At 35.5% G+C, this 22,184-nt stretch overlaps 1 protein-coding gene across 1 annotated transcript in view; it reads left to right on the forward strand.

The window, feature by feature from the left end:
- Nucleotides 1–2,461: 2,461 nt before the first annotated feature.
- OTOA (otoancorin) overlaps nt 2,462–22,184 on the forward strand; it is an 85,125-nt gene continuing 65,402 nt past the window's right edge. The window contains exons 1-12 of the mRNA XM_074281042.1: nt 2,462–2,618; nt 3,916–4,007; nt 4,328–4,356; nt 4,451–4,481; nt 4,601–4,628; nt 5,075–5,162; nt 6,189–6,320; nt 10,776–11,011; nt 13,812–13,915; nt 16,461–16,561; nt 17,340–17,479; nt 20,574–20,697. Of these exons, the coding sequence (XP_074137143.1) occupies nt 2,560–2,618; nt 3,916–4,007; nt 4,328–4,356; nt 4,451–4,481; nt 4,601–4,628; nt 5,075–5,162; nt 6,189–6,320; nt 10,776–11,011; nt 13,812–13,915; nt 16,461–16,561; nt 17,340–17,479; nt 20,574–20,697 (1,164 nt within the window). The 5' untranslated portion in view covers nt 2,462–2,559. The remainder of the gene's footprint in view (nt 2,619–3,915; nt 4,008–4,327; nt 4,357–4,450; nt 4,482–4,600; nt 4,629–5,074; nt 5,163–6,188; nt 6,321–10,775; nt 11,012–13,811; nt 13,916–16,460; nt 16,562–17,339; nt 17,480–20,573; nt 20,698–22,184) is intronic.

Below are 22,184 nucleotides of genomic sequence, written 5' to 3' on the forward strand. Positions count from 1 at the left end.
CAGTTTCCCTGAATTGTTCTGCCTCAGTGTCCCTGGTGGCAACTCCCCCTTCCTGGCCATTAGGACTGAGATAATTAGGGCTGGGAGCCCTGACCACTAGCATTCTAAAGAGTCATAAATCTCCAGATGGCTTATCTCAAGATAGGTGGGCATATCTCTTATCTCAGATATTTATGGCTCCTAGAATTTATGATCCTTCTTGCCCCCAACCTGTTAGAAATGAATTTATGGTCCATTTCTGGAAGTTCCCACTCATCAGTGCTCTGATCACTAGAGCCTTATAAGAGTCTCTAGAATCCCTTGTTCCTTGCTGGATACTTGGAGACAAGAGTCCAATCCAGCCAGCTGGGGTCAACGTGGATCCTGTTTTGCTCCCAGTCCAAACTCTCCCTCTAATAAAATATTAAAACCCTCTCTAATCTCTATCTTGCCTCAGTTTCTCCAGCATTACATTCAGCTTTCTTCAAATACTTAAAAATGTAGTGGTGGGGGGGGTTCAACCCAGGAAACATGCCTGGATTTGAACTGAATTCCTCTGACCACTTCAGGGACATGAGCTCAGAGCTGAAGGACTTTGGAACGATACAAGCAAGTTTTGGTCCTATTAGCAGGCTTCCTCTTGGAGGATGGGATGGAACAGCAATCCTGTCATGCATATTTTCAGCATTTGAGACATCTCATTAATTTAAGAGGAACAGCGCCCTTGACTCCCTCAATCAGAGCTGACAGGTTTCAAGTTGGAAGAATGAGCCAAACAATAACTCCAAAGGACTTTGGGACCTCATTTCCAGATTGCTGTTTAGTCACCTATGTTCCAGAAAAAAACAAACAGAAGCAGCAGCCAAGGACCTGAAGTCCAGGCTCAGGCTGACATAAGCCAAATATATGTCTGCTGCAATGTGTGAACAGCTTCCATAATTGTGAGAGATATACACCATGGAATGTCCATGAGAGAGAGTTTCCACTGATGGGAGCAGAGAGAATCAGAGAAGCAGTCACATCTATTAAAGTCTGCTTTGTGGGCCACTTTTGCATGATTGAGGCGCTAAGTCCACACTTACTCAGGGGAGGGCTCTTGCTACAAAAGGCTGTATGTAATATAGAAAAAAAATCACATTTATTCATTTTAGCCACCAAAAAAAAAACCAAAAAACAAAAAACAAAACTAGAAGTAATGGGAGGTAGTTGTAAGAAAAAAAATTAGACTTGATATGCGCCCCCCCACAAAAAAAACCTTCTACTTGTTTTTGTTGTTTGTCCTTTGTTTTCAGAGGATAAAAGGTAAAATAAACTACTTAAGTGATAGTAGCTGTTCCCTTACTGGAAGCCTTCCAGGAAAAGTCGGATTTGTCTGATGGACCATAGCTAGGAATCTTTGAGGGGGTATGATCTTTGGTCTTCCAACTCAAATTCTGGGCTTCTGGAGTTGCCCTTCATTCAGTAAGCATGGTGAAGTGTATGGGAAATGAAGGGAATATAATATGTGATCTTTTCTTGAAGAAAATTTATAATCCAATTGAGATATTTTTAATTTTTAAAAAATTATTGACAAAATTAATATAATATCCAGCATTTATGTAATTTTTTTGGTAATTCATAAAATGCCTTTTAACCCATTTGATTCAAACAATAATCCTGTGAAGTAAATGCTATCATTATCTCTATTTTACAAATAGGGAAATGAGACTGAGTTTAAGTGAGTTGATAAATTCAAATCTTCTTGAACAATTTCTACCTGCTGTGTGACTTTTCTAGACTACTTTTTCTTATCTGTAAAATGAGAAAATCAGAGAATTTCTAGTGTCCCAAACTCTAATTCTGATGATTTCTGATTTTCTATATAACCTCTCTATCTAACTTTGACTTGTGAAAAATAACAATATAAAACCTAAGAATCAGACAACAAAATAATAATACAATGAACACGAATCTAGGGCTGCTGGGTGGCCCATTGAATTAAGTACCAGACCTGGAATCTGGAAGATCTGAGTTCAAACACAATTTCAGATACTTATCTGTGTGATCCAGGGCAAGTCATTTAACTTTATTTGCTTCAGTTTCTTAATGTGGAAAGTGAGTGGAGAAAAAAATGGCAAATCACTCCAGTATCTTTGAACATAAAACTATTAAAGGGGTCACAGTCAGTCACAACTGAAACGAGTGAATAAAAAAACCCATAAATCTATGTAGCACTTTTAAGATTTGTCAATGTACTCTTCTTACAATTTTGGAGCAAAGAGTTCCTGCAGAGAATAGTGTGAAATAAGGTTGGACAGATAAAGTAGAACCTAATTATAAAGGGTTTTAATTGTCAAACTGACGATTGATTGATTTGCATTTCATTCTGATGATGACAGATGACATTGAATTGAGATAATGCCTTTCAGGAAGATTAATGTAGTGACAGTGTTCAGGTCATCCACAAAGGTAGTTTTATTTGCTCTTCTCTATAATTCTCAGGTCTGGCAGCATTCTATTCCATGGGCATAGAAGAGACATCTCTAGGCTGGTTCAGCATATCCTCACTCAAATAGCAGGCAACTTTGGAGAGCCACATTGATGGATGAGGACTTATCCACTGCTAGCAGCAAATTCTATTGGCTTGATTCATTTAATAGGTTGGTACCCTCTCTAGACTTCCTGTATAAAAAGAGGAAACTAGACTAGATCATCTCTAAGATTCCTTCCAGCTTTCAATCCTGTGAACCCATAAAAATGCAAGGAGATTAGGTATGAGTAAAATCAAAAGATAGCCCACTCTTAGCTCTTATGGTGATCATTCCTTGAGAGCAGTTAAACCTCAATATAAACTGAGGCAATGATTACTATGAATTAGAGAGCATAAGTGTCACTTATGCTTAAGTCACTTAAGATTACATTTATTGAGCTGTGTGAGTCACACATTTAGTTCCATGGTGATTTTTATATAGTTTATTTATTTATTTTTCGGAGGATCACACAGCTAAGAAGTGTTAAGTATCTGAGGACTCAGGTCCTCCTGACTTCAAAGCTGGTGCTCTATCCACTGCATCATCTAGTAGCCCCAATTTTTATATAATTAAAAAAAAACAGCCTCTACCTTCAAAATGTTTAAGATCCCTAGGGAAGACAGGAATTATCTAACCCATGACTTAATTTATCCATTAAAAATTAAATTGCTAATGAGCAAGACAATTTCAATGGACTTCTGATGGAGAAAGCCATCGGGCATCCAGAGAGAAGACTATGGGGATTGAGTATGAATCACAACATAGTATTTTTCACATTTTTTTGTTATTTACTTGCCTTTTTTCTTATTTCTTTTTCCTTTTTGATCTGATTTTTCTTGTGCCCCATGATAAATGTGGAAATATATATAGAATTGCACATTTAACATATATTGGATTGCTTGCTGTCTAGAGGAAGGTTTGGGGGAAAGAGAGGGAGAAAAATTTGGAACACAAGGTTTTGCAAAGATTAATGTTGAAAACTATCTTTGCATATATTTTGAAAATAAAAAACTTATTAGAAAAACTAAGTTGCTGAATATTCACAAATTTTACATAGGAAATCAGAAACCATAGGAATTAATGTGAGGGACATTAGAATTTCTCTTTTCTCTCATTTTATAAAAAAGAAAAAGGCCAAGAAAGGACTGCCCAAAGTCACAAAGCAGCTAATTAACCAAGCTAGGGGTTTTAACCTAGGTAAACTGCCTACAAAAGCAATTTTTTTTTCTATAGCTATATATTTGCAGAAACATATAAATGTTGTACTTGTGATTAAATCCAGCTATGTTAAAATTTTAAACTCACTATTATTATAAAAGTTTAAAGGGCACATGATTTTTAAAAATTCTTTCATTTGTCTTTATAATTTTCTTTCTTTGTTTCCTCTTGCAAACCCAAATGGCTCTTTTAACTGAATCAACTACAGGATAATGTGCAGCAAACTCAGAATTTATTTCCTGCTTCTTTTCTTGATGGGCCATTCAGTGGCAGCTTTGAGATCTCCAAATTCTAGGCAGGGTAAGTCCTGAAGGAAAAGTGATTTTCCATGCATTGGAAAACTTCTGTGAAATGTATTGTAATAAGTTTAGATCAATTTAGGTACATGATATTTATTCTAAGAGGGAGAGATATTTATGTCTAGTCAGGTGGTTATAATTCAAGTTTTCAGAGTTATTTTAAATGTCTCCTTCTATGTATAGGTTGATATTCATGGTGATAATTTATCAAGAATTACACATATATTTCATTTCTTGCTCTTCATTTATGGTACTCTTGTATTTTAGAAAGTCGGATAATCTAACTTTAGTTACATGCTCACTGGATTTTTTTTTAAACAGATTTGCATCCATTACTGCAGAAAATGGCAGTGAGTATTCAATCTTCTTTTAATCAAAGTTCCTTCTACCGTAACACACTAACATTGGGGGATAATATTTGACTTTATCTCTTGTGCCTTCTAGGAAGAAATAATAGAGGGAAGATATCTGAATGGTAATATGTTCCATGGGATCTTGCTTGCTTCTCATTACGGTTTCAAATATAATTGCAACATTGATCTCTCTGTGGTGATTCAGTTTTAAGCTGTCTTTCTGTTTTATTTCCCCATGTAGCTCTTCTGGATTTGATCCAGTTTCAGAGGTAATACAAAGAATACAAGGTTCTACATATTCCAGAGCATTCTTCTAAGAACTGTAGGTTTGGGAGAGAAGGGTGAGATTGGTGTGGGTTAATGCCTTTCATAGAATGTGGAATATCATGGGAACTTAATATATTTTTAATAATAGTCACAAAATAAAATCATAGATTTGGGATTGTAATGAACCTCCCAAACAAGATTTTCCTTAAATTATAAGGAATTATAATCATGTTAAATTTGGTGGATTATGATTATATTATTGAATATTTGGAAATTATCGTAATTAAAATTATCATCATTATTTTCACCTCTTATGGTATTCTACTACCAACTTATTTATTTTCATTGCCCATATTGTCCACATTCCTGTTTCCCATTAACTCTGACAGTCAGTAACTGACCACAGCAAATCCTTTAACCTGTATCTCCTTTTTGTTTCCAATTAAAGTTCTAATGTGTGGACATCGGATTTATCCCAAAGACTCATGGCCTATTTCCATTCACGAAATGTTGCTTTTACTGTGAGCAGTCTTCAGGTTTGTGCAATCTTACTTTCAAGACATAGTCACATCACTGAACCTATTTCTTTTTGAAATTTTTTTGACTGCTGCTGTGGTTAGAATTATTTCCTGGGCTTTCAGTCTGGCTTCCCACAGCCTCAGAAAAATTCTTATAGAATTGTTCATGATTGTTCATGATGATTGAAATCAGTCAATGAATACAGGCATTGATTTAGCACCTACTATGTTCTAGACTCTGTGCCACGCTATAGAAATACAAATACAGAAGTGAGACAATTTTTTTTTTCTCAAAGAGCTTACATTCTAACTGGGGAATACAACAGAGAGCATCTCCTTTTCTCTGCTGACTTTTTCCTGCAGGGGAAAATAGCTAGGGAGGATTTTCTGATTAGATGGGTAAACTATACCCTAGTAGGTAGAAAAAAAAGTGAGGCATTAGATATGGGGTTTTTGGTAGTTTCATTTTCATACATGTTTAGATGGTAAACTCTCTGAGACATACTATTTTCTTTGTGCCACCCTATGAGAACAGGAAGGGGAGAGATAGAAATGGGGAGAATGACCTGAAAGAGAAATTGCTTAAAGGGCAATATTCTGTGTGTTTGTATTCTGACTTTATCACTTGTAAATAGCACAAGCTAGCTTTCTTGGCTATTACCAAGGAATCCAAAACAGAAACCTCTGCAATATGAGAGTCCCTCCCCAGAAAACCCAAGAAGAGTGCCCTGTTTAAGCCAGATTCAAAACAGTCTCCCAAGAAGTGACCATGTCACCTAGAAAGACCATGGTATCCCTGCTTCCTGGTCCCAAGGAAAAGTGATTCATGTTTGCTCTCTCCAGCTCCCTGGATCTCTTGTTGGCGTCATGTGACAGAGACTTCTAACGTAGCACCTGAAATGCTTGGCAGCCCTAAATGGCTTTGTGCTTTCTTTAAATGGTAGCCTCTAGGGAAACTGAAAAGCAGGGCGACTCGCCAAACAATCTAAAAGGCATCCTTGCATCCGCCCTGCATCAATTTGCTTTTATCCCTCTCATTCTCAGGCTACCATGGAAAATTACCTGGAGAATCTTCTGTATCAGCCCCAGAAGCTGCTGGCAGATTTCCGACTGACTGATGACCATCAATTCCGGACTGCCATGAAATGCCTATTTGAAGACAAAAAGAGCAGATTGGTAAGGAGGCCCTAGCATTGTGGATCTGGACCTGGAGATAGAGAGGAGTCAAGTCCCTAAAATTACTGAGTCTACCTCAGCACCAGCAATGCTGCAGGCAATCAATAAGCTTTTATTATTAAGTATCTGCTATGAACCAGCCATTGTGCAAAATGGTAGACAAATATATAATTGACCTAATTCCTGCCTTAACCCTTGAGGGAATAATGCATGTCATCCTCCATCTCCTTTTCCTATGGTTATCTGGGAATATCAAGGAGAAATAGTTACTGAGTTTAATACAAGAGTGAATACCCTGTACTCAGGAACCAAAAAGCACCAGGAGAACTCTGATAAGGAATAGAATGAGGAAAGAAAAAAGAAAGGAAACTTTACCATCTCTAACTCATTCAAAAGTAATTTGTAAATGATTTTCTTATAGGCAATAAGAAGTGAGTGAGTGTGAGAATCCTTGGGATTCAGAAAGACAGGATTTAGAAAGATTTCCTATATTGGAGGCAGGTGTTGAAGAAGGTATTTGGCCAGTCAGATTTTGAAAAGCATCTTTAAGATGTGCCTGACTGTTCTGTAATGAAGATCATCTTCATTCATCACAGATAACTCCAGAAATGAGTTAGCTAAAAATGATTCAGTTTTTCTCTACATACATTGTGGTAATTAATGATTGTGTAAGACTAATGCTTAATAACCATTCACTTATTCTTCTCAGATAAACAAAAGGCAAAATAAAAGTTCCACATAAGGCAAAATTAGTTGACTTCAGAATTAGCTAATAAGAAGACAATATAAGATATTCTAAAGTTCAAAGCATATTTTCTTTTTTTTCCTACTTAAAAGTTTTTTTTCTGATTACATGTAAAGATTGTTTTCAATATTCATCTTTTTAGATTTTGAACTCCTAATTTTTCCCTCTTTCCCCTCTCCCTCTTTTCCTCTTTCCCAAGAAAGCAAGCAATCTAACAGAGATTATATATATACACATATATACATATATATGTATATATATGTATATATGTGTATATATAATCATTTTAAACATATTTCTGTATTAGTCATGTTGTGAAAGAAAAATCAGAACAAAAAAGAAAAACCTCAGAAAGAAAAAAAAAACCCAAATAGTGAAGATAGTATACTTCATTCTGCAGTCTCCATAGTTCTTTCTCTGGATGTGGATAGCATTTTCCATCACAAAATTTTCAGAATCATCTTGAATCACTGTATTGCTAAGAAGAGCTAATTCCATCATAAGTGATTATCACACTATGTTGCTATTGTGTATAGTGTTATCTTGGTTCTGTTTACTTCACTCAGCATCAGTTCATGTAAGTCTTTCCAGGATTTTCTGAAATCAGCTTGTTTACCATTTCCTATAGAACAATACTATTTCATTACATCTGCATATCATAACTTAATCATCCATTCCCCAATTGATGGGCATCCACTCAATATTTACTTCCTTGCCATTACAAAAAGAGCTGCTAAAAATATTTTTATATATTGGTCCTACAAAATGTATTTACTCAAAAGTTCTTGAATACTAAATCAGAAGTAAATAGAAGAGGGTATTATAAAGCAAATTATCATGGTCTATAAGTAACACTCTGTTGCCATAGAAACAAATTACAAATTATAAAATTCCAAGCAAGATCAATTTATTAGCAAAGTATGAATTTGCCAATAAATAGGGTCCCAGCCTCCTCAATCGGCTAAGATCCTAAATAAAGGCTGACATCATTTTTGTAGGGAAAAAGGAGGTATATCCAAAAACTAGAAGACAATACCATAAATAACAATATAATTAGGAAAACAATTTGATTGCTTATAAAGTTAGTGACATCATAGAAGGATAAAACAATATGAGTGACTGGAAATCAGGAATGTGATCCTAACAACAATCCCTCCTATCTGCAAGAATAACTAATGGTATATAGATGACAGAATTCCTCTGGTGGTGCAAGAACATCTGGTATTATAGAGATAACTGATTTCCTTTTAATTAAAGTGATTTATATATCACTCAGAGAAGGAAAACTGAAACTCTGAACCTACATAAGCTTCTGAATTTACATCAAAGACAAAGAAACAGAATTTTGGCAGTTAAACAAAATGGCAGCAGTGGTACAGAATAGAATCAATAACAAAATAGAATCAGTAGAATCAATTTCTCAATCCTTAATCATCAATCAACAAGCATTTAATTCTGTGCTAAATACCAGGCACTGTCCTGGGTGCTAGAGGTACAAAGACAAAAACAAAAAAATTCCCTCAAGGAGGGGAAATTGTGCTACGGATGAATGGCCAACCAGTGGAATGTGGGTTCTCCCTGGCTTCTTCTTCCGGTGGCCCCTGTGATAAAGAGTTGTTTAAGTCTCAAACTACATGCTCCAAATAGAGGAAGAATAGAGTGGGAGCAGGAGTTTCTCTCTTTAAAAGTGTCCTGAATGCCCCATTCTCTCTACTAAAGAAACTGCTAGAAGGATAGGGCAAAGATTTACTTATTTCCTCACACTGACTCTCTGAGGTAACTCTTGTGTCGCATATCCATGTGTACTGCAGCTGCTTTATACTCAGTGCTGGAGAGCCCATTATTAAATTTCAATGTAAATATTTAAACCTCAAAAATCAGCAAACTACAAACAAGGGCTTGATTTATTTTTTGATTGACTGGCTAGACTTAAGAAAATGATGATGAAAATGTTACGTTGTATAGGGAGAGTTGGTTATTAAACATTTAGTTGCACACATGTGCCTTGAGAAAGAAGGCCTTACCTGGAGTGACTTAACTTAACTGATGCTGAGTGAAATGAGCAGGACCAGGAGATCATTAGATACTTCAACAACAATACTATATGATGATCAATTCTGATGGATGTGGCCATTTTCAACAATGAGATGAACCAAATCAGTTCCAATAGAGCAGTAATGAATTGAACCAGCTACACCCAAAAGAACTCTGGGAGACAACTATGAGCCACTACATAGAATTCCCAATCCCTCTAATTTTGTTTGCCTGCATTTCTGATTTCCTTCACAGGCTAATTGTACACTATTTCAAAGTCCGATTCTTTTTGTACAGCAAAACAACTGTTTGGACATGTATACATATATTGTATTTAATTTATACTTTAACATATTTAACATGTATTGGTCAACCTGCCATCTGGGGCGGGGGGAAGGAGGGGAAAAATATGAACAAATGGTTTGGCAATTGTCAATGTTGTAAAGTTACCCATGCATATATCTGGTAGATAAAAACTATTAAAAAAAAAAAAAAGAAAAGAAAAAGAAAAAGAAAGAAGGCCTTAGCAACTGGAGCTGTTAGGAAAGGGTTCCCATGAAACCTGACGTTTGAGCCAAGTATTCCAAGAGGCAGAGGTGAAGATGGAGTGCATTCCAGGCTTGGAAGATAGTTAATTCAAATGCATAGGGATAGGAATTGGTTTGTTGTGTTAGGAACATGCAGACCAGTTTTATTTAGTTCAATCGGTTAACCAACACTTATTAAATGCCTGTTATGTACCAAGCACTGTGCTAAGTGCTGGACATGTGAAAAGAGACAAAAGACAATCCCTTGCCCTGTAAGAACTCACAATCTAATGTGGAAGACAAGAAGCAAACAAGTCCAAGGCTGGATAGATCCAGGTTCTGAAGGACTTCAAATGACCCTGTTGTGTTATTAAGAATAGATGCTGATAAGATAATTGAATAAATTTTATATGTGTGTATTGGATATAACATATTTTTCTTTTTTTTTTATTATAATAGCTTTTTATATACAAAACATGGATGGGTAATTTTTCAGCATTGACAATTGCAAAACCTTCTGTTCCAACTTTTCCCCTTCTTCCCCCCACCCCTCCCCTAGATGGCAGGTTAACCAATACATGTTAAATATATTAAAATATTTGTTAAATACAATATATGTATACATATTATTCAGTTATCTTGGTATTTAACATATATTTGAATATGTTTAACATATATATTGGATTACTTGCCATCTAGGGAAGAGGGGAGGGGGAAAGAGGAAATTTGGAACACAAGGTTTTGCAAGGGTCAATGTTGAAAAATTATCTATGCATAATTTAAAAATAAAAAGCTTTAATAAAGATTTTTTAAAGATCAAATGAGCTAATAATTGTAAAGGACTTAAGCATTGTGCTTGGCACAGAGTAAATGCTATATAAATGTTAGCCATTATTATATAATATTTGTAAAATGCCTAGTACAGTGTCAGGCTTATAGTAGACACTTATTAAATGCTTATTCTCTCAAAAAAAAAAAAAAAACAAACAGATGCTGGTAGAGCTGAGATATCTCTAAGTCAAGCTGCATTGATTTTCCCTGCTATTTTCATTCCACAAAGTATTGTTTCCCCAAGGGTTCTGATCCAACTGAACAAAACACATCAAAAGCCAACAGACCACTCCAATCTCTCTCTTTTTTTTTCTGCAGGAGCTGGACGACATAGTGATTGATCTGGAGGAAATCCAGAACCTTGCCTTGCAGACACCAGGGGTGAACCGAACTCTGTTCCTCATCACCCTAGAGAAATGCTTCCTGGTTATGAGTTCCATTGAATGTGTAGATATATTAGGTCGAGTGCTAAGGGTTTCCCCTGGGAACTTTCTCCAGCCAGAGATCATTGGGAACCTTCCCAGGAATCTTCAGGAAGACTCTTTTAAGAATTTGTGAGTGTCTTGTAGTTTCTTTCAGCTGATGGTCTTGAGAATAAAAAAAAAAAAAAGCATTTATTAAGCACTTAACTATTTATCTGCCAGGCATGGTGCTAAATGCTAGAGATACGCATCTACAAGCATATAAGACACTTTTTCTCGAGGAGCTTGTGTTATAGTGGAGGATGATAATAGAAAAAAGGAGATTCCAAGAGTAGGGGAGGAGTAGAGTAGCAATTTGGAAATGACTAAAAAGTGACCTGGTACCTCAAAAAGTAGTTATCTCTTCCACATTGAGGGGTAGGGGCATATGGTATGGCAACTTCCCCCACCTGGAAAATCCATATAAAATTTTTTGCCCTGTCTTCGTATTAAAGAAGTCTGAAGCTTTTTCTTTTTGTTTTATGGGGTATTTGTAGTAAAACTTGGGTTGACATTATACAATATTATGCATATATTTCATGCATTTCTGAATTTCTAAGCCTTTTCTGTGTATTTGCTAGCTTTAATATGTCATCTGTGGCTTCTACAAAACTCCCCCCAAATTCCCATTTAATTTATTAGGTACATAGAATCACAAAGTTGTAATGTGGAAGTTGTAATGTAGCTGTAAAGTGAAAGCACATTTATCAGTGCCCAGCATGATAGAGGTAGAGTCCAAGACTCTGGTGAGAAAGAGATGAGTTTCATGGTGGGGAACATAGCCTAGGAGTGAATTTTGAAGGAGAGAGGTTGAATTAGGATTGGAAAAGGCACTGAATTTGCAAGAGATTTCAGTAAAATCTTTAAGCTGAAATACAGTACGGATTTAATGGAAGGTTCCTGTCCATACATAGACCTTATAACACTGACATCAGGAGTAGGATATATCTTTGGAGTTCTTTTCATGGTTGTGATGATCCATTATCTATTATCAGTTCTCAATTATCAGAGACTTGAATGGGAATAAGTGTTCAAACCTATGGGACTGAGAATGAACATGATTCTAGTCTTATTATCATGATTATAAAAGAGGAGGCAATATCTTCATGCACTTGTTAAGCACCCACTATGTACAAAGCTTTGTCTTCACTGAGAATAATGACATATAAGGTGTTGATGCTGTTAAGTTGCTTTTTAGTCATGTCCAGCTCCTTGTGACACAATTTGGGATTTTCTTGGCAAATATCCTGGAATGTCTTGCCACTTCTTTCTCCAGCTCATTTGTCATTTGACAGATGAGGAAACTGAGGCAAACAGGATTCAGTGACTTGCCCAGGCCCCACAACTGTTAAGTGTCTGAGACTTTATTTGAACTCGAAAGGAAGAATCTTCCTGACTCCAGGACTGGCTCTCTGCCTATGGAAGCTTACAATTTAAGGAAGAAGGGAAGTCATATAATGACTCAACAAAGTTCAAACAATTGATCATTAGGTTTGTAAAAGTACTGAAAAACAGTTTATTTTTATAGGTACATCCAATAGTTTATGATAGGTGAATTCCTCCATCTCACCTGCCCCATATGGTTGCTGCTTCTGGGAGTATATCAGTGATGGGAGAGGCTTCCAAACAGTTCTGTTACTAGGGCCCTATCATTCTTAACAGGTTCCAGCTGCTTTGTGCTTTCTTTAAATAGAGGCCTGTGAGACAAATATAATCTCTTCACTATTTGCTTAACAAACTCAAACCTAAATTATCTTGAATTCCAGCCTAGGACAGCTGAATAAATGAAGTTTTATTGCACTTAGAATTTTTTTTTTTTTTTTTGTGATGCAGAGATATAGAGGAGAACTTGTTTCTACCATGGTGTCCTGCCCAGAACAAGAGCTCAGGAACTAGTTCTAGACAAAATTACAAAGAAGGTATAATTAATTTAGAACTCATGGAACCTTATAGCTCTCTTGGAGCTTAAAGATCATCTTGTCTAACTCATCAGGTCCCTATCCCATTTTACAAGCGAGTAAAACTGAGGTCCAGAATGGGGACATGATTTGTCTGTAGTCATATAGGTAGTAAATGATGGAACTTGGATTTGAAATCAGCTCTTCTGCCTTATTATATATATTTTTTCTACATTGACTGTTCCAGAACTATGCCATTCTGTTCCTTTTTCCTTTTCTGGAAGATTGCTCTTCCTGAGTTCCCTTAGGTGGTCAGTGTCTACATAAATCCCTTCCTCTAGTTAAAGCCTAATTTCAGTAAAGGATCTGAAACTCATTTACACTGGAGGAGTAAATAACTGATAAGTTTAAAGTATTCCTCTTTCTGTTGAGGCTGACTTTTATATTCACTATCCTTCCAAATTTCCTATATCTGTTTGCATATCTGCTCTTTTTTTCCCATTTAGACCTCATACAATTTTAGACAAGTCAAGTTCCCTCTGAATCTCAGTTTCCTTGACAGTACAATATCTCTAAGATCCCTTCATATTTGATATTCAATAAACTGATGTACTTAGTCAATAAATAATTTATTAAAAATGATTATTATTAAATATTACATAAATTATTTTATTTATTTTTATATAACATATATATTATTTATACATTATTTTATTTATTTATTGTTAAATATTACATCAAATTATAATGATACTTATTAATTATTATTATTAAAACACATAGCTTAAAATCTAATGGGGATGGCATAAAAAAGGAGAGGATACTCACCATGGAGGTCATGATGTAGTACTATAGGGAGATGGAAAAGGTTGAGGTGGTTGCACAGTGTTTAAAAGGAGGATCTTCAATATCTACTCTTTACCCTTTCTAATCAGAGTGGGAAATTAATCGCCATCTTTTTCTTTCTCTAATTGATATTTGTTTCTGTTATTTAGGTCCTCAGTGTTTAAAGATCTCTATGACAAGACATCCGCTCATTCACAAAGAGCACTCTACTCCTGGATGACTCAGATTTTACAGAAATCTGCCAACTCAACTGGTGAGATCCAAAGTCTACAGAATATTGCCATGGAGTCTAGCACATTTCTTTATGCTAGAAAGAGGGAAAGCTTTCTAAATAGCAGCTTATGCTCTCTGTGAAAGAGAGGGGGGAAAACTACTTGCTTAGCTTCTTGTTTGCATCAGTTATCTCAAAGTCAAAAACATCCATTACGTGCAAGTTTTTTGTACCTTCCACTATAAATCAGAAATAATGGGATCCTTTCTACTAGTGATTTAAGGGGCAAATTCTCCATAGTTAATGAGTACATTCAGAAGGTGTGGGTGTCTGCTAGGGGGAAAATGTCATAGTTAATGTATCATTTATAAATTAATTAAATCCTTAGGTTAACCTGAACTGCTTTAAAGAAGGTAGATGTGAACAACTTTTCTCAGAAATGCTAACAACAATTTTCTGTCTAAACCAGCAATTCCAAAACTTCTTGAAATCGTAACACTTAATTGCCTTTGATTTCAGATCTTGATCCTTTCCTCTTAAACATTCTTCAGGGAACATATTTTGTCCTTAACCAAAGTTAATTTAAAATAATTTACTTTGGGCATTTGAGTCCTGTTACAAATGTGTAACAATGGACAAATTTCATTTTTCCTTTATAAGTCTCAATTCCTTTCTCTGTAAGAAGGGGATATTAATTGTTGCACTGATTATCTTAAAGAATCATTGTAATAATAAAATGAAGAAATGTCTGTCATTGTAAAGCACAATATAAATATATAGATGTATCACTATTATTTTTATTATGTTATAACATCCCTGAGATAAGTGGAGATACCTTTCAGAGTCACAAAACTGGTTTCTATGAAGACAACCTAGTAATGATGTTAATTCCAATTAATAAGCAGTTTGCTTTGCATACATAGGGAGCAAGGTAGATTCTGAGATCACAAAGGAATTTACTGTCCTGAATTTCAGGATAATTTAGTACCTTAACGAACCAGAAGAAACAATTTTCTTGGTGAACCCTAGCATCTAAGCAGATGAATATCTCTCTGATTAAGATCAATTAATTTCTTCCTTATTAAAGGGGTTGAATTCAGGAAAGTTTGCTCCAAGAATTTCATAAGAGTATTCAGTGTGATTGAGACATCTTGCATTAACATTAACTTCACCAAGTTTCCAGATATTCTTAACTGAGAAGAGACCACACTGGTATAAAAGTACCCATGTGCTGGTATATTACCTTTCCTTTAAGTGTCTATATAATGAGTCATAAACTGTAAGGTATCTTAGTGTCATATAGTCCAATTGCCTTGTTTGATGAATGAATTCCAGATATTCCATTGCAAATGAGTGTGACTCAACCACTAAAAAGGATTAGAATGCAAGAACTGAAATTCCCTGAAGTATTGAAAACCTAGAATTAAGTTTGTTTATGGCAATGCTTTCCTAGAACATTTAACCTAAATTTTGTTGTTATTGATCAGTCATTTTCAGCTATGGCTGGCTCTTCATGACCCCTTTTGGGATTTTCTTGGCAAAGATACTGATTTCTTTCTTAAGCTCATTTTATAGATGAGGAAACTAGAGCAAATAGAATTAAGTGACTTTTCTAGGGTCAAATAGCTTATAAGTCTTTAAGACCAGATTTGAACTCAAGAAGATGAGTTTTCATAGCTTTAGGCCCAACACTCTATCTACTACACCACCTAGCTGTACCTAGAAAGGACCTTCAAAAATATCTCATCTAATCTTCTTATTTTAGAAACAAAAAATTGAAGTTCAAATAAAGGAGATAAATTGCTGCATAGATAGTTAACAAAACTGAGACTTGAAACCTTCTTACTCCAAGACCAATACCCTTTTATTTATTTTAATACCCTTTTATTTATTTAAAAAATTTTAATAATATTTTATTTTTCCAAATACATGCAAAGTTAGTTTCCAACATTCACTTTTGTAAAACTTTGTATTCCAAATTTTTCTTTCTTTCTTCCTTCTTTCCCTCTCCCAAGAAAGCAAGCAATCTGATATAGGTTAAATATGTGCAAAAAAAAAAAAAAAAAAATCAAATCAAAAGAAAAAAAAAAAAACAAGCAAACAAATAACAGCAACAACAAAGGCGAAAATATTATGCTTTGATCCATAATTTTATCTCTAAATGTGGATGACTCTTTCCATCCCAGCCTATTGTAGTTGCCTTGAATCAACTCATTGTTAAAAAGAGCCAAGTCCATCACAGCTGAACATGACAATCTTGTTGTTATTGTGTGCAGTGTTCTATTGGTTCTGCACACTTCATTCAGCATCAGTTCATGTTAAGTCTTTCCAAGCTTTTCTGAAATCAGCCTGTTTATCTTTTTTCTAGAAAAATAATATCCCATTACACTCACATGCCATAACTTATTCAACCATTCTCCAACTGATGGGCATCCATTAAATTTCCGGTTCCTGGACGATACTCTTTTAACTGTGACTCACTATCCCCTGCTGAATGCATTTAATAGATTCTTAGTAAATTTTAATTGAATAAATTGTTGAACAAAAAAAGCCTATGAATATTCTAATGTTTTCTTTTACTGGCCAGATGACTCTATATCATGGGTTAGTGCAGAAAACCTTTGGATTTTGGGAAGATACATGGTTCACCTCCCATTTGAAGAAATTACAAAAATTAGTCCTGTTGAGGTAAGTGTAAGCTTCCATTCATGCTCTCATATCCATTTTGATTAGAGTGAGAAGTGCTTTAAACCCCTGAGTTCTCTATCATTAGTAGATTTAAAAAGAAAAGGATCCCAGAGTCAACTTTGCTTTATTTTACAGATAGGGAAGATTGTTAATGTCTTGGTTAAGGTCACTCAAATACTAGCAACAAAGTCTAAGAGAGGCATTATGAGATTACAGAAACAGCAATCAATCAACCAATATGTATTAAGCAGTCACAATGTGCCAGACATTGTGCTAAAAGTTGAGGATACAAAAAGAGGCTCTCAAAGAACTTACCATTTAATGGGGGAGACAGCTGTGCAAACATATACAAAGCTAGTTATATACAGGATAAATAGGAAGTAATTATCAGAGATAAGACATTGGAATTAAGAAGCCTCTGAAAGGCTTCCAGAAAGTTGGATTTTTAGATGAGACTTAAAAAAAAAGACCAGAAATTCAGAATGTAGGAGGAAGAGTACAATGGGGTCATCCTGCTTTCAGCATTTACTTGACGTATGATAGTGACTAAGTCATTTAATTCACCCAAACCTCAGTTTCCCTATCCAAAAAATGGGAATGATAATTCTTGTTCATATTCACCTTTTGGAGATGTTGTGATGGTCTAAAGAGATACTGCAGATAAAGGATTTTGTGAGCCATAAATAAGCAGTATATAAATATCAGCATTTATTATTAATGTTGTTGTTATTATAACATTTGGGGGCTTCTGACCTCCTCTGGGACCTCTGTCCATCAGATTGGGCTGTTCATCAGCTATGATAATGCCACAAAGCAGCTGGATACCGTTTATGACATCACACCAAAGCTGGCCCACGCTTTCCTGGAGAGGATCAACTCTTCCAGCTTTGACATGAGGAACATCTCCACCATTCACAGGTAAGAACCCAACATTTTCAAGCTCTCTGAATTCCTCGCACATAGTCTATAAGCAGATGATGTGGAAATGTTGGGGTGAAGAATTCACAATGGTCATTCATTTTGCAAATTTATTTATTTAGGGGAATGGGTTACAGACAAAATGATGGAATACAAAAGACATTGGGGATGGTAAGTATGAAATAGAGTGGGAGAGCAGAGAAAGGCATTTTAATAATTAGTGGTAGAAAGGAACTTGCCAGTCACCAGGAGAAAGGTGAAATCCATGGGGTAGAGTATACCCTTAGCTGGCAGACTTAACTAACTCTTTGGAGAAGCAGGGTCTGGAGAGATACCACAATGGTAGGGTTAGGAGATATCATGCGGCATGGGGGAGTTTAAGGAGAAAGATTCCTACAAGACAGAAAGCAGTGAGGGACTGACCCAAAGGGAGGTTGTGGCAGAGGATGGGCAAAAAGTAAACACACAAGGAGAATTTAGTCTCATTCTTGAATGGTTACCTCCAGAGGGTGAGATCATGGGACAAAACTGATCAGTTCTTTAATTTCTCTCTGCCCAACACACCTACCATTCAGGACCTCATCACAAGGGACAGCATTTTCTTTGTATATAAGGGTCTTTTTTCCCCCAGCTAAAATAAAGTGGGAGGAATAATTGTAAATTTTTTCTTTTAATTTACCCACAGATTATTATGCTGATGTAGGATAGTATCATTTTTTCCCCCTCCTCATTCTCAAATATTACTATTTGAAAGTAACATGCAGGATATGCAGCTTGCTAAAGGAATTATGATTATGTATGAGAAACAGAAAGAACAAACAAACAAAAATACCTGAATACTTATATATTGTAATAATCAAGGTTGGCTCTGGAAAAATAAAGAAAATATACTTCCCTCTACTTTTTTCCAGGGGTTGGAGAATAACTAGTTAGAATGTGTTTTATATTTATATATATTTAACATATATAAAATATTAAAAAATATATAAAATTGATGTTTGGTTTTGCTTAGCTACATTTCTCTCCCTCCTCCCACCACCCTTTTTTTGTTATAATGAAAGTCTTGTTGAGCCTGGGAGGGGAAGGAATACATTCAGAAATGAAGGTGATATAAAAACAAGAAACATCAATAAAAACAAGATCATTTCTTCATTCATTCATTTACTTGTTTGCTTGTCTGCTCATTCGTTCATTTATTTGTTTGTTTAATGGGGGAAGAGAGAGAGAGAGAGAGAGAGACAGAGTCAGACTGACTTTTATTTGGACATCTAAACCCCTGGGTTCTAGTCCTGATTCTCCTACTAGCTAGCTGTGTAACTTTCAGCAAGTCACTTAACATAGTTCTAAATGCATGAATTAAAATACTTTGAATTATCAACTGTGATGGACTTGGTTCTTTTCAACACTGAGATGATTAAAGTCAATTCCAATAGATTTGTGAGTGAAAGTGCCATCTACATCCAGAGAGATATGGAGACTGAATGTGGATCAAAGCCTAGTATTTTCACCTTTTTGTTGTTTGTTGCTTTTTTCCCCCCTTTCTTGTGTTTTTTTTTCCTTTTTGATCTGATGTTTTGGTACAGTATAATAAATATGGAAATATGTTTAGAAGAATTGCATATATTTAACTTTTATTGGATTGCTTGCTGCCTTGGTGAGGGAGAAAAGGGGAGGAGAAGGAGAAAAATTTGGGACAGAAAAGATGAATGTTGAAAATTATATTTGCATATATTTGGAAAAAATAAAATACTATCAAAATACATTGGATTATAAAAGAAAATAATTATGTTGAAATATAATAATAAAAATATAGATTTTTTAAAAAAGGTTCATAGACCCCAGATAAAGAACTTCTAGACTAGCTGATCATTAAAGTTCCTTCTAGAAGGAAAATTTTATTAGCTATTTTTCATCATTTCACCATTGAATTCATTTCATGTCAGGGGAATCAGAAGCTATGAGTGATCAGAGTGTATATAATAGAGAGGTCAACTATTGAGCACAGCATCATCTGGCCATCTGGGTGGCCAGCCTAATAAGATCTGTTGACTGCTATTCTTGGAGCCAGGAACTCATAAATGATAACAGCAGCTTTCACTATATCAGTAATCTAAGAAATGGCTTTGGCAAGTCCCTGAAACTGAATTCCTCAGTTTAGCCTTGGGATGAGAAAGTGTTCTTCTTTGCACTCAGGAGAATTGCCTTAAGGGCAAGGCCTGGCTCCTCTTTATTCTTTTATATCTTCTCTGGAGTTTAGATTCTGTTGCTTAAAACCTCAATTATTTATGTTAAGTAAGAGAAGCATAGAAATCCCCTAAAATAGCAGCTAGATAGATGGATAGATTGATTGATAGGTGTATAAATGTATAAAACATTTATTTGTCTTTGTCTCATTTGTCCTTGTTTCTTGAAGTGGACCAAGACATCAGGGAGGTGATACCCATGACATGCAAGTGGATTGGATTTAAGTGAGGAAGAACTAGGCAAGGCCACTGGCTTCACTTTCTGCTCCAGAGCCTGTCCAGATATAGATCAGGACAACTGGATAAAGCATTTATTAAGCTTTAATGGAAAGTAGGAAGTGCTTATGGTTAGGGAGGATGGTGAGGAGACTTTAGGAAGTAATTTGGAGATCTAGTTCACAGATAAATAAGGAAAATCCGTAGCAGTTAGAGGGGGTGGAATCAAAGTTTCTGATGAGCTGGAGATATTCACATAGTAGGACCATGGCAAGGAGACCAGATATGACCTCCAGGTCATTTGTGCCTATAGTTAAAACTATGGTTTTCATTTTATGGTATGAGATTTTTCTTTTCCCCCACAAATTAATCTTTGAGAGTAGCCGATTTGGTTTCTTTATTCTACTTGATACTTCCTGAATACATATTTACTGAAGATGGAAAGAAAGAACTGTAGCTGACAGATACAGTTGACCCCCTAATAAAATTTTGCCCACATAATCTACAAAATGGATAACCCTCTTGTGGATAATAGAGAGTTAGCCAAAATTGAGCATGATGAACTGCACTCTGTTTTCTATGTCACTTTTATTCTTTTGGATTATTGACCAACCCACTCTCATTTCCTTACTCAGATTGGGACTGCTTGTTTGTTTCTATGGTGACCTGGAGGAGCTGGAAGCCACAGTAGCCCAAGTCTTGCTACATCAAATGATTAAGTGCAACCAACTTAGAGGCTATCAGGCTGATGTTCAGAAGGTGAGTGTGCCCACATCCAGCTCATGATAGCTTGTGTTTCAAACTGGTAAGGACAGAGAAGACTCAGAAGGCTCTGGCTGATGAAAAAAATGGCAGGATATTTTTTTGGGGGGTGGGGGGACCTGAAACAAGGGAGAGTTGGCTTGTGAGGAACCTGGGACTTGGAAAGCAAAAGAAGGCTTGGTTAGAACAAAAGAACAGGAATGCAAACCAAGAAAAATCCAGATCACAAAGTACAGTCATCATGGAAATCAGGAGGTTGGATCAGAGGCCTAATAATCGAGGATGGGGAAAACCAAAGCTGGAGGTGAGAAATACAGGAGAATCACTCAAATAATGTCTTCAGGCTTCTAGAAATGCCTATAGTCACTCTGGATGTCTGCCATTCAGCCATCTCTACTAGTCATTCTTTTTTTTTTTTATTTATAGCATCATTTTTATTATGTTATCATATCCTACCTATAAGGCCATGTAGTTTCTCCAATTATTTACTTATTTATTTTATTAAAGCTTTTTGATTTTCAAAAGATATGTAAGGATAATTTTTTAACATTAACTCTTACAAAACCTTGTGTTCCAATAATTCCCCCTTTCCCAATCCCCTCCCCTAGATAGCAAGTAATCAATATATGTTAAAAATTATCTTGCTGCACAAGAAAAATTAAATCAAAAAGGGAAAAATGAGAAAGAAAATAAAATTCTGCTAGTCATTCTTATACCTATATGGTGTCATTTGCTCAGACCTCTACATATGTTGAAGATAAGATCCAGACACCTTGCCTGTACCTTGTGCAGATTCAGATGTCTAGTGTCCCCCCAGCAATATTTGTCTCTCCTTTCCTATTCCCTTCTTTCCATTTCAGCTTCCTCCATCTTTTTTCTCCTTTCATTTTCTTTTTACCTTTCTTCTTTCAGTTCAACCAAATAAACTTTTATCAAGCATCTGTAATACTGTGTTAGGTACTATGTTCAGTGCTGGGACTACAAAAACAAAAAAGAAAAAAAAAACATAAATATCCCCAAGGTGTGCTGGGGGGTGGGGGAGGGAGAGAATGTGTACATAACACACTTTTAAATTTAAAGTGCATTTATTACCATTTCACCATTATTTTCTTAAGTCCAATCAACAAAAAATAAATCAAGGCCTGATAATGTAGTATTTGTCAATTTCTGAAATGGAAAGGCTGCTACTAAAAATTTAATAATCTGCCCTAAAAAACTGGAGCAGCTTCCAGAACATCTCTAAAATAGTTCCTACCTTTATAAACCTTATGTTCTATTGGGAGGATTATGACATGTACATAAATAATTACAATATAATATAGAGAGTTTTAGGAACAAAGACAACATGTTCACACAATAATTGATGATGGAGAAAACATTTTTTGTCTATTTTGTCACATTGGAGAAGTTCATATAGAAAAAAAAGCACTAAGTGAATTCTGAAGAAGAGAAGAAATTGAAAGGTGGGGATAAGAAGCAATTGC

This window comes from Sminthopsis crassicaudata, chromosome 1 (genome assembly GCF_048593235.1).
Source record: "Sminthopsis crassicaudata isolate SCR6 chromosome 1, ASM4859323v1, whole genome shotgun sequence".
Lineage (NCBI taxonomy): Eukaryota > Metazoa > Chordata > Mammalia > Dasyuromorphia > Dasyuridae > Sminthopsis > Sminthopsis crassicaudata.